Source organism: Schistocerca cancellata, chromosome 11, assembly GCF_023864275.1.
Source record: "Schistocerca cancellata isolate TAMUIC-IGC-003103 chromosome 11, iqSchCanc2.1, whole genome shotgun sequence".
Lineage (NCBI taxonomy): Eukaryota > Metazoa > Arthropoda > Insecta > Orthoptera > Acrididae > Schistocerca > Schistocerca cancellata.
In genome coordinates, this window is record NC_064636.1 from 31064243 (window position 1) to 31076787 (window position 12545).

The following is a 12545-nucleotide window of genomic DNA, read 5'->3' on the forward strand; positions in this document are numbered from 1 at the left end:
ATCTGGCGTTGTCTGGGTTTTGCTACAACGTTCCTTAGAGTATGTGTGTGCTGTATGTTACCTGAAGAGGTCTGAAATTAGTGAGTCACAATGGGATTGAGTTTTTTGGATCTTTATTTAAAAAATTATGAATATTGCTCTCGTACAGATTCTTTCAGTTCCTGTTTTTTTGCACAGAGTTCGCTGGACTGTCTGCCTCATGACAGCATCTCCACCAGCCGCCTGTGGTTGTGCCGCCTGGCGAGGTCCAGCGCTGTCCGCCCCTTACCATCTGTGGCCCCCCTGTCGGCCCCCGCGACGAGCAGCGCAGCCGCCACTTCTGCCTGGCCACAGGCTGCCGCGTGATGCAGCGGCGTCCACCGAAAGTCACTCCTGGCGTCCACCGCCGCCCCCGCCCCCACCAGCAGCCTCGCCGCGTCGACGTCTCCCCTGCCCGCTGCCCAGTGCAGGGCGGTGCAACCACCCCCGCCCCTCGCCCCCACGTCGGCCCCTGCGGCGATCAGCGCCCTCAGCTCCCCCACTGCCCCCTGCTGAGCCGCCTGGACCAGCCTCCTGCCCCTCTCCTCTGCAGAGAGGCTCCTGCACAAAACACACAAACTGCCACTCTCTGCTACACAACACACAACACACAGAACGGGGAAAACAGCCAGACGAGGAAACAACTGTTGCGAATACAAATCTGTCCTGAAACAAACCTACCGTATTCCCCCTCCCACAGTACAAAACAGTGCGCAATTGTGTGTATGTATTAAATTACAGCAAATCTGTTCTATCCCCCTCATAACAAAATCTTCATTCATCGTGCATCACAAATAGCATTATACAACCTCTGAAAGAATTTCATTACCACGTTTTGTCACACTCATTCCTCCGAGTCAGCTCCTCTGCTCTCGGGACGCTACACCTAACCAGTCGCTCACCTCCACTACAGGACAGGCTCCTTGCAGCTGACACTGGTCTCTGTCTGCAGCTTCACTGCCAGACGTCACACACAAGAAGAGTCCCGTCTCCTGGTCTTCAAAGAGACACTTTCCTGATATGCAGGCAAAAAAAATTTCAGTGCAGTTGCCGGCAGTGCTCTTCATTCAGCGTCACCAAACACTGAAACTTTCTGACACACAGACAACAATTTATTCAAAACATGTGAGAGATAACAAACACCAAAGTGGCAACTCCACCTACATGAAAAACTGTGTGTGTGTCAGATTTAAACCCTGATAGCATACGGACATGTATTTAACATGTGCTATCATGCTCAAAATCAGCTGAACGATCTCAGTTGTCGTCCATCTTGATGTTTTTGCGGCGTAAGGACTGTTCCATAAAGTTTCTGGCGTGCAGCCGCATAAATTCAGTGGTTCGGTCCTCGGGTTTAAAAGGACGGACCAAGTGCGGCAGGGTCAGTCACCTCGGCTCGTTCTGGGGATGTCGGGACGGTGTTCGGCCGAAATATTAGGAGAAGAGGCTGAGTTTATGCGGCTGCACGCCAGAAACTTTACGGAACGATCTGAATTGTGCTTCGCCTGATTTGTAATCAGTCCTCGTAACATTGTTCCTCTGCTCTCTTTTCGGTACAGTCTTTGCCTATACAAAATGTTCACTGCATGAGGCCACAAGAGACAACTGCTCTGTGCGACCATCAGTTTAGATGCAAATTAATAATTCGATAATGCAAATACCAGAAAAGGTGTTATTCGAGATTACACAGCCATTACGCTTCCAAATTCAAATGTATTGTAATAAATGAAACCTCAGAAAGCAGCATCCTCCTTTAAATGACACGACGAAAGTTTTCTTACTGCGCTACTATCCGGGAATGCAATCTAACAAGTAAAGACGAAATATCTCAAGTATGGTTTCAGTCAAAAGTAACAAACAGTGTGCAAGTTTAAACTCGAAATGATCTGCCTTAAAGTTGTGTGTTTCCTGGAGATTCGAACGCAGCACTTAATCGGATGGTTCACTGAGCGCAATCAAACGTTAGAAATCGTTAGTTTTAACCAGCAACGAGATGACAAACTAAACCCAGGAGACGAAAGTGTTGTCTTATGGGCATTCGAAACCAACACCAATCGACACGGACCTCTGGTCACGCGTAGACGTTATATAATGATTTACAGGGTTATTACAAATGACTGAAGCGATTTCACAGCTCTACAATAACTTTGTTATTTGAGATATTTTCACAGTGCTTTGCACACAGATACAAAAACTCAAAAAGTTTTTTTAGGCATTCACAAATGTTCGATATGTGCCCCTTTAGTGATTCGACAGACATCAAGCCGATAATCAAGTTCCTCCCACACTCGGCGCAGCATGTCCCCATCAATGAGTTCGAAAGCATCGTTGATGCGAGCTCGCAGTTCTGGCACGTTTCTTGGTAGAGGAGGTTTAAACACTGAATCTTTCACATAACCCCACAGAAAGAAATCGCATGGGGTTAAGTCGGGAGAGCGTGGAGGCCGTGACATGAATTGCTGATCATGATCTCCACCACGACCGATCCATCGGTTTTTTAATCTCCTGTTTAAGAAATGCCGAACATCGTGATGGAAGTGCGGTGGAGCACCATCCTGTTGAAAGATGAAGTCGGCGCTGTCGGTCTCCAGTTGTGGCGTGAGCCAATTTTCCAGCATGTTCAGATACACGTGTGCTGTAACGTTTTTTTCGCAGAAGAAAAAGGGGCCGTAAACTTTAAACCGTGAGATTGCACAAAACACGTTAACTTTTGGTGAATTGCGAATTTGCTGCACGAATGCGTGAGGATTCTCTACCGGCCAGATTCGCACATTGTGTCTGTTCACTTCACCACTAAGAAAAAATGTTGCTTCATCACTGAAAACAAGTTTCGCACTGAACGCATCCTCTTCCATGAGCTGTTGCAACCGCGTCGAAAATTCAAAGCGTTTGACTTTGTCATCGGGTGTCAGGGCTTGTAGCAATTGTAAACGGTAAGGCTTCTGCTTTAGCCTTTTCCGTAAGATTTTCCAAACCGTCGGCTGTGGTACGTTTAGCTCCCTGTTTGCTTTATTCGTCGACTTCCGCGGGCTACGCGTGAAACTTGCCCGCACGCGTTCAACCGTTTCTTCGCTCACTGCAGGCCGACCCGTTGATTTCCCCTTACAGAGGCATCCAGAAGCTTTAAACTGCGCATACCATCGCGGAATGGAGTTAGCAGTTGGTGGATCTTTGCTGAACTTCGTCCTCAAGTGTCGTTGCACTGTTATGACTGACTGATGTGAGATCATTTCAAGCACGACATACGCTTTCTCGGCTCCTGTCGCCATTTTGTCTCACTGCGCTCTGGAGCTCTCTGGCGGCAGAAAACTGAAGTGCGGCTTCAGCCGAACAAAACTTTATGAGTTTTTCTACGTATCTGTAGTGTGTTGTGACCATATGTCAATGAATGGAGCTACAGTGAATTTATGAAATCGCTTCAATCATTTGTAATAGCCCTGTACTTCATTAGCAGCGGAATGTGCGCATGTCTGTATTGTAAATACAATTATGAAAATTTTCTGCTGAGTAGGAATCGAACCCTGGACACACAGTTGTTGACTACATATAAAGACACGTTGACTGTACTATCATCTTTCACGAGTAGCTGTGAGTGGCATGTTTGAATCTGACATGATAGGACGAAAAGCTGCGTGTCTGACTAGGGAGTCTAATCCGGAACCCACCATTATTGTTGATAAAGCGCAGAAAGGCATTAAAAATCATAATAATATCTCACATGTATTTTGCTGTGCTCATGTTGCAACTTAAAGTGACATGCCAGGATTCGAACCCCACAGACATGTCTTTTGTGAACGTCTTTATAGCTTTGCAGGCAAGTGGAAACAATGAAGCAGTGGAAATGCATCATTACAAACTGATCAAACGCGACGAAAAGGGAGATCTGAGTGCTCCACCAATATTTTCTACATCTCAGGCTCTGGTAGAGTCAAGTCCCCTGTGACCTTGCACAGCGATTGGCTCATTCATAAAACAAAAAACAAAACAAAAAACTGGCATAAGAAAGGTGACTGGTGACAGAGTTTCGACCCGGCATGACCTCCTCCTCTGTCAGGGCCCAGCCTGTACCGACTCTCCTCCAGGCTACCAGATGTGGGAGAGTTGCTACTTCTGTTGGATGAAAATGACTGCCGGATGTAAGAAACGAACCCAGAACTTCAGCATAGGTAGCTGGAACCATTTCAACTTTTTTAACTAGCAACCTTTATCACGAATTTAAATTCATGTAAGTTGCGGATTCGAACACACTACGTGCAGACTAGAAACTCGCGCCCTTAACCCCTTTTCTTTCATTTAATTTTTTAACCATTCCGGGGCCTGGCCACGACGCCTCCCGCCATACATGACTCCGAGTCACTCCGTTGTTTTCGTGGATTATTTATTTTTTTATTTTTAATACTTCATCCAGAAGACTGTCTGCACAGAAACTATGTCAGCTGCGGGCGACGGCTTCGAAGTTCGTGTTCACTCTGGTTGGCTTTCCAATTTCTTTCGCAGTATCTTATTCCTAATCCAATGCATAATTTTCCCGAGGTTTCTTTGCCATGTTGGTCTTCTCTTAACTCCGAGCAATCCACTCGCTGGAAGCTCCGTGCTGCCATTTTGGATGCTTCGGATAACGATGAATGTAACACAGAAAAGAAGAAATGAGGGCAGTCCCGTCTTCTGGTTACAACAAGTTGTGGCATACGGAATAAAGTAAAATAAAATGTACTAAGAAGTACCATGTCTTCTGTCGTGAGGACAAAATTTTCCTCCGAGATGCCTTCAACACGAAATAGGCTGCGCTTCTGATCCACTTATTTTAGTGTAGATTTCTGTTTCCTTAAAAATAAATGAATAACTCTGTAAAAAATAGTGTTAAAGACAAAAGATGTTAAGCACGATTCATTATGTTGTTCTTGCGTTTACGTCTCTTTCTATTCAGTTTGCACACTATTTCACGTAACTATACGTACTAAAAAATTTTGCGAAGTTTCTCCTGCAGTTTGTCGCCTCTGCGATGCACACCCAGGGCGGCCGGAGTGGACGAGACGCGCCGACCCGTTGTCCGCTTGTGCCCAGCGTGCGTTTTGTTTTGCTTTGTTGTTTTGCTTCCTTCTGTTAGCAGGTGACACGTTGTTTGTCCTTTTAGCCACTTTACAGCATTTCTTTATTCTAAATGACATGTCACCTTGATAGAATTCGAAGAATCGCCAGGCCAGATGTTGCAGTTAGTGTTGGCATTATCGCGGCCAACATTTGTCTGATAAGTCCCCGGAAATCCTCCACTCAGTGCTGACAAACCTGTCTTCTCTTGCTATCAGGTCCCAATTATCACGTGTTGGCGAATCACCAAGGTGGACTGCCTGAAGTTTCGCTTTGTTTGCTACTTTCCTGTTTACTGCCCTCTTCCGAGCAGGTTTCACACTTGTTGGTAGTTGAGGGGTGCTGATGTTTATCCAAATGACCTTCCATCTGTAGTGCAGCTACTTTTGTACAGCCACATTTCCGCATTCCTTTTCCGTTAATTGCACGTATATGTTCCTAACTTTTACCATATACGACGGGCGAACTCTGGTCAGAGTTTAACTGAGTTCGAATCAAAATTGTTCAAAATGATAAAAGCCGTGCATCTCTAGCTGGATTCAAGACAGTGGGAGTAATTTCGTCTGCTAAATGAGACACCAGGGTCGTATGTTTCTTCTTCCGCATCTCGTGCGTGGAACACACGAATACAGCTTGTGATATTCTCCCAACGTCTGAGAGATTGTGAGATTTAATCTCTCTTCCTCCCTCCCCCCCCCCCCCCCAGGGCCATTTCCTGCTGAAGGAGTCAGCGTGTCAAACTTTACCTTGAAAATGTTACCACGAGCTGACAGAAATCTTGCTGCTGTTTCACGTGGTTTGGGTAAAACCTTTGCTACACAGTTGACTTTAAAAACCACGTACATATTTGAAAAGTGTCCCTTTTGGATATCGTCAAGTCTTCTCGCCCTATGTTCTTTGGCGTTAGCTGGCAGACTGGCAAGGATGTTCCTAGAGTTTGCAGCTGTAGTACAATTTATATATAACTGTAGCTGATACCAAAAATTTCCATATGGGGCAACACAGTAAGGTCTCCCGTGTTTTGCAGAGATATTCCACGTGTGATTTAATGTTGCTCGGCTTCGCACCTGATGCAAGTTCGGATTTGCTGGTGACCTGCAGTGCCTTCTCCCAGTCGCTGTCGCCAACGATCACTACATCCACATCACCTGAGTATGCCCAACACACGATATTCTGGCGGTGTGTGCGCGCGTGTGCGCGCCTGAAGGATAATTTGGAAAATATTTAGATTTCCCCACCATGTTATAATTCTGGGTGGAGATTTTAATTTGCCGGATATAGACTGGGAGACTCAAACGTTGATAACGGGTGGCAGGGACAAAGAATCCAGTGAAATTTTTTTAAGTGCTTTATCTGAAAACTACCTTGAGCAGTTAAACAGAGAACCAACTCCTGACGATATTAGACCTTCTGGTGACAAACAGACTCGAACTATTTGAAACAGAACAGGGAATCAACCATCATAAACTGGTTACTGCATCGATGATTTCAGCCGTAAATAGAAATACTAAAAAAGGTAGGAAGATTTTTCTGTTTAGCAAAAGTGACAAAAAGCAGATTTCAGAGTACCTGACTGCTCAACACAAAAGTTTTGATTTAAGTACAGATAGTGTTGAGGATCAGTGGCCAAAGTTCAACATAAGAGGTGGAAAAGAGCCACCGTGGTACAACAACCGAGTTAGAAAACTGCTGCGGAAACAAAGGGAACTTCACAGCAAACACAAACATAGCCAACACCTTGCAGACAAACAAAAATTACGCGAAGCGAAATGTAGTGTGAGGAGGGCCATGCGAGAGGCGTTCAATGAATTCGAAAGTAAAGTTCTATGTACGGACTTGGCAGAAAATCCTAAGAAATTTTGGTCTTGTGTCAAAGCGGTAGGTGGACCAAAACAAAATGTCCAGACACTCTGCGACCAAAATGGTACTGAAACAGAGGATGACAGACTAAAGGCCGAAATACTAAATCTCTTTTTCCAAACTTGTTTCACAAAGGAAGAATGCACTGTAGTTCCTTCTCTAGATTGTCGCACAGATGACAAAATGGTAGATATCGAAATAAACGACAGAGGGATAGAGAAACAATTAAAATCGCTCAAAAGAGGAAAGGCCGCTGGACCTGATGGGATACCAGTTCGATTTTACACAGAGTACGCGAAGGAACTTGCCCCCCCTTCTTGCAGCGGTGTACCGTAGGTCTCTAGAAGAGCGTAGCGTTCCAAAGGATTGGAAAAGGGCACAGGTCATCGCCGTTTTCAAGAAGGGACGTCGAACAGATGTGCAGAACTATAGATCTATATCCCTAACGTCGATCAGTTGTAGAATTTTGGAATACATATTACGTTCGAGTATAATGAGTTTCTGGAAACTAGAAGTCCACGAGACTCAAGAGGTTCCCACGTAGATGCCGTGTTTCTTGACTTCCGCAAGGCGTTCGATACAGTTCCCCACAGTCGTTTGATGAACAAAGTAAGAGCATATGAACTATCAGACAAATTGTGTGACTGGATTGAAGAGTTCCTAGATAACAGAACGCAGCATGTCGTTCTCAAGGGAGAGAAGTCTTCCGAAGTAAGAGTGATTTCAGGTGTGCCGCAGGGGAGTGTTGTAGGACCGTTGCTGTTCACAATATACATAAATGAACTTGTGAATGACATCGGAAGTTCACTGAGGCTTTTTGCAGATGATGCTGTGGTGTATCGAGAGGCTGGAACGATGGAAAATTGTACTGAAATGCAGGAGGATCTGCAGCGAATTGATGCATGGTGTAGGGAATGGCAATCGAATCTCAATGCAGACAAGTGTAAAGTGCTGCTAATACACAGAAAGGAAGATCCCATATTATTTAGCTACAATATAGCAACTCAGGAACTGGAAGCAGTTAATTCCGTAAATTATCTGGGAGTACGCATTAGGAGTGATTTAAAATGGAATAATCATATAAAGTTGATCGTCGATAAAGCAGATGCCAGACTGAGATTCATTGGAAGAATCCTAAGGAAATGCAATCCGAAAACAAAGGAAGTAGGTTACAGTACGCTTGTTCGCCCACTGCTCGAATACTGGTCAGCAGTGTGGGATCCGTACCAGATAGGGTTGATAGAAGAGAGAGAGAAGATCCAACGGAGAGCAGCGCGCTTCGTTACAGGATCATTTAGTAATCGCGAAAGCGTTACGGAGATGATAGATAAACTCCAGTGGAAGACTCTGCAGGAGAGACGCTCAGTAGCTCGGTACGGGCTTTTGTTGAAGTTTTGAGAACATTCCTTCACCGAGGAGTCAAACAGTATATTGCTCCCTCCTACGTCTTGTGAAGAGACGGTGAGGATAAAATGAGAGATTAGAGCCCACACAGAGACATACCGACAATCCTCCTTTCCACGAACAATACCAGACTGGAATAGGAGGGAGAACCGATAGAGGTACTCACGGTACCCTCCGCCACATCATCCAACTTAAAACTAACTTACGCTAAGGTCGACACACACGCCCATACCACAGGGAGGACTCGAACCTCTGACGGGGTCAGCCGCGCAGTCCGCGCGGCGAACGGTGGAAAGTATCAACACCAAGGCATAAGACGTGACGAAAAGGGAGATCCGAGTTCGAATCTCAGTCCAGCACCGATATTTTGCACATCTCATGCCGAAATAAAATAAGAATCAGCTGCCCAGTGATCTTGCACGATCAGTGGCACATTCATCAAAAAACACTCTCGCGTAAGGAAGCATACTGGTGACTGACTTTCAACCTGGCATGGTTAGGCCTCTGTCAGGGCCCACCCTATAAGGACTCTCGCGCAACAAGTGGCCAAGTGACGTCTCGTATGTCCGTTTGGAAATTTCGACGTGTTATTCCGATCCGAGGTTAAACACGTCGACTGAAGAAGTTGCTGGCTCCTCTGGAATAGGAGAAGAAATTCCTGAAGAGTCCGTTCATAGTGACCTATCAAAATTGCGATTGAAGGGCGCAGTGGTGTATTATGAAAAGCTGTTGACAGAAAATAATTTAATTGCATCGACATCTTCGGAAGAAATCTGTCACGATGCTATGTTATTGGCCGGAGAACTTTATACACTGGAACTTTTGGGCGCAAAAACATTCGCAACTGAAGAGGAATTAATTCACGCTCATGAGGATTGCGAAGAATGTGAGGAGAACGACGAACAGTTTGAAGTGCCACAAAATGATTCGTCTCCAGACGAATATAAACAGTCACCGAAAAGATTTAAAGGTAACATGATTCCCTTTGCCTACAAAGTCAAAGTCGTGAATATTGCTAAAGCGCACCTCACGTGGTCCTTGGCGACATTGCAAAAAAAGCCAATTGATGCGAAAAGAATATCTTTGACAATGGAAGACAAATTTATCCATTCGCGTACCACCACTTTTAAAATCTGAGGCGATAGATTCGTGGACCTACGACCGTTTTGTGGAAGCAAGACAGCAACATCAGCAAGTTGCGACAATGGACATTAGCTGCGGCTGCACAATTCGTCGATTTCAAATTCAAGGCGTCTGATCGATAGGTCACGGCATTTAAACAGAAGCACAGAATTTCACAACGCAAGCTCACGAAACTGGTTTCGAAAAAAGAAGCGGCGTCAATGGAGGCCATCCAGGCGTCTGCGGATACCTTTCGTCGGCAGACGTGCCGGTTAATCCCTCAATACCACGACGAGGATTATGCGATAAATACTGACCAAACAGGTAAATACATGTTTTGTGCGTACAAAATGTTTTTACCGATGTAAAATATATCAATTCAAATTTAATTATAGAAAAATATATTTACATACACATTCGAATATTGTTTAATACTAAAAACACTATTGTTTTAGGATACCAATATCAATCTCACTGAAAAAGTAAGTAAAACAGTTTTCGTGAAAAAGTCGGATTTGAATGAAGTGACGCATTCGTACACCGCACAATATTCAATAACATTATCCGGAAAACTGCTCCCACATGTCTTCATATGCTTACAAGAAGCGACCGGTCGTTTCGGACCTCGTATTCACTAATTAATAGATGGCTATGGCAACACTTATACGAACGTCATCGTAACATCATCGCAGTCCGGAAAAGGAACAACAGTTTTATACATGGATTTTTTCCGCAAATGTTTAAAATCTTTCGTCGGGGAGAGTAAATATTTGCTTCTCATTGACTCTTGGGGAGGTCAAACGATTCCGGAGATATATGATGCAATTTTTCAAGATGACGGAAATATGCCAACTTGGTCTCTGAAAGTCATACCTCAAAAATGCACTTCTTTGGTGCAACCTTGTGATGTTTACTTTTACAGGCAAGTTAAAAATTTCGTAAACCGCTTGCAAAATAGCAGCGCATTGTAACAGGAGAATCGTGAAATTAATTCCCGGGAAGATTGCATCAAAATTCATTCTATAATTCTCCATCAATCATCGTCACCAATATTCCGAGACATGATTCAGTATGACTGGTTTGCCTCAAAATTATCAGAAACTAGAAACAATTTCGTAAATATTAATGGGGCATGTTTTTGTACAGATTTATTGCGAACGCCCGTTTTTATATGTTGCGCAAGATGTCGCAAAAATTACTGCTTTGTTTGTTTTTACGATAATTACCACTGCGGTTCTTGTTTATAATTATTATATGTATAAAAATAGAATTTTTCCCAATCGACTTTGTTATTCTGATTAAAAAACCAATGTTTCTCCTCATATACTTTACAATGGAAAATGGAAAACCCACCGCCATGATTTGTGTTGTTGGACAAAAAGAAAGAAATGACATAGATGAGGTGACAGATAATTGCAGTCATAAATTACAGTGATCGAAGAATGAGTCTTTAGCAGTAGCACACATTTAGCACCTTCACTGTCACCTTCAGCTGGCGGCAGTTCAGCCAGCACATTTTCCTCTTCTGCAGCCTCAGGTTCCTCATCATAATTTCCCGGACCCAAATTAATCATTCAGTAAATCCTTGACGGGTGTTCCTTCCAGGGTAAATTACGTGGACAGAGGAGCAGTCCCGAACAGCGACATCGCAAAATCCTTCACTGCCTTGTTATGTTTGTCAGTTCCAGCCTTCTAAACGCATCCTTGGGGAGTTCAAGATCTTCCTTCGTATCAGACACCAGATGTTTGGCGTCACATTCTTGTATCTGCTGTACTACTGATTTATTTTTCATGTGCGACTTGCAGGTGAGGTTGGGAACGTGAACCCAACCCATTCCCTCTCTACTAGGAATCCAGTTCCTAACCAATACCCATTCTTTTGAAGACAATTCGGAGCATGTTGCCACATTTCTTATTGTGATTCTGATATTTCAGTATTTTCTCGAATTCATTTTCCGTATTTTCATGCTTCCGTCTTTCAGCTAAAATCACCTTTGCTGTAACTTTTTTGGAGTTTAAAAGCTTTTTGCTGAGATAACTTAGTTCAACATTATACTCCCGAATGTGTTTTAGCTTAAAACTTATTTTTTGTATATTTATCGGCGGCTCTACACTTTCTGGCCTGACAATGTCTTATAGTTTCGCTGTAGTGCACCCTGGATCGTTACACATTATGCCCCACGTTCGTTTAACATACAATGCCATCGCTTTAAACTTTATGTCAGACCCATTACTCCATTGCTTGGATCCAAAACTGCTGTCTTCACCGGCACTCGAAACAATTCCCCTATCCACAAGAACTTTGCTGAAGTGGACATGATCGCCTTCTCCACCATTGATGGAATGGGGAGAACCTGTGCTATGTAGTAGGCATTGGATAAAATATACGTGTTGATGAACAGTATTCTCTTGAACTGGTCTATGCTACGTTGACAGTTTTCAATCAAAGCTCCCTTGATTTTTCTTGCCACCTCCCGCCAACTTATTGCGATCATTTGTAAAAGGGAAGTTGTCAATGCTATTCCAAGGGCTTTGCTTTCATTACCATGGTTCGCCCACTCAATGCGCAAGTTAGCAAGCCGCTTTATATCTAGAAATTTACTTTTGTTTTCATTTACCCTCGGCACCTGATGCGGAACAGTATTTTGCAAGTACCATCTCTAGTTGCGTCACATCTGTTTGGTCTCTGATGATTACGCCTGCATCGTCAGCGTAAGCGCCTACCACGGTCATGGTAATGCCTGTCAGCCTGTGCTGTGGCTGTCTCAAGAAAGGTTCCAGCGGTATGTCGAACAGGAGCATGGATAAGGGGCTTCCTTGGGTAGCACCCCTTTTTATGTCAATTTGTTTTGTCAGTTGACAGCTAACGGAGATTTGTGCAGGAACACCCATTGTCACGTTCTTGAGGATGTCGAAGGTTCTTGGCAGGAAGTCCATTCGACGCATTGTCTCTATCAGGTATTTGTGATTAATTTGATCAAATGCCTTATGGACGTCTATGAAAAGCAGTCCACATTTTATGTTACTTGCCTGCGCTAACGCAATGACATCGC

At 44.1% G+C, this 12545-nt stretch overlaps 2 protein-coding genes across 2 annotated transcripts in view; both read right to left on the bottom strand.

Moving 5' to 3' along the window:
• LOC126108593 (uncharacterized) overlaps positions 1-4761 on the bottom strand; it is a 539378-nt gene extending 534617 nt beyond the window's left edge. The window contains exon 1 of the mRNA XM_049913892.1: positions 4058-4761. The gene's annotated coding sequence lies outside the window, so the exon portion shown is untranslated. The remainder of the gene's footprint in view (positions 1-4057) is intronic.
• The window catches only part of LOC126108150 (protein maternal effect lethal 26-like), a 119852-nt gene continuing 107504 nt past the window's right edge, over positions 198-12545 (bottom strand). Inside the window, exons 4-5 of the mRNA XM_049913395.1 lie at positions 434-579; positions 198-334 (exon numbers count right to left, since the gene is read on the bottom strand). Coding sequence (XP_049769352.1) covers positions 198-334; positions 434-579 — 283 coding nt within the window. The remainder of the gene's footprint in view (positions 335-433; positions 580-12545) is intronic.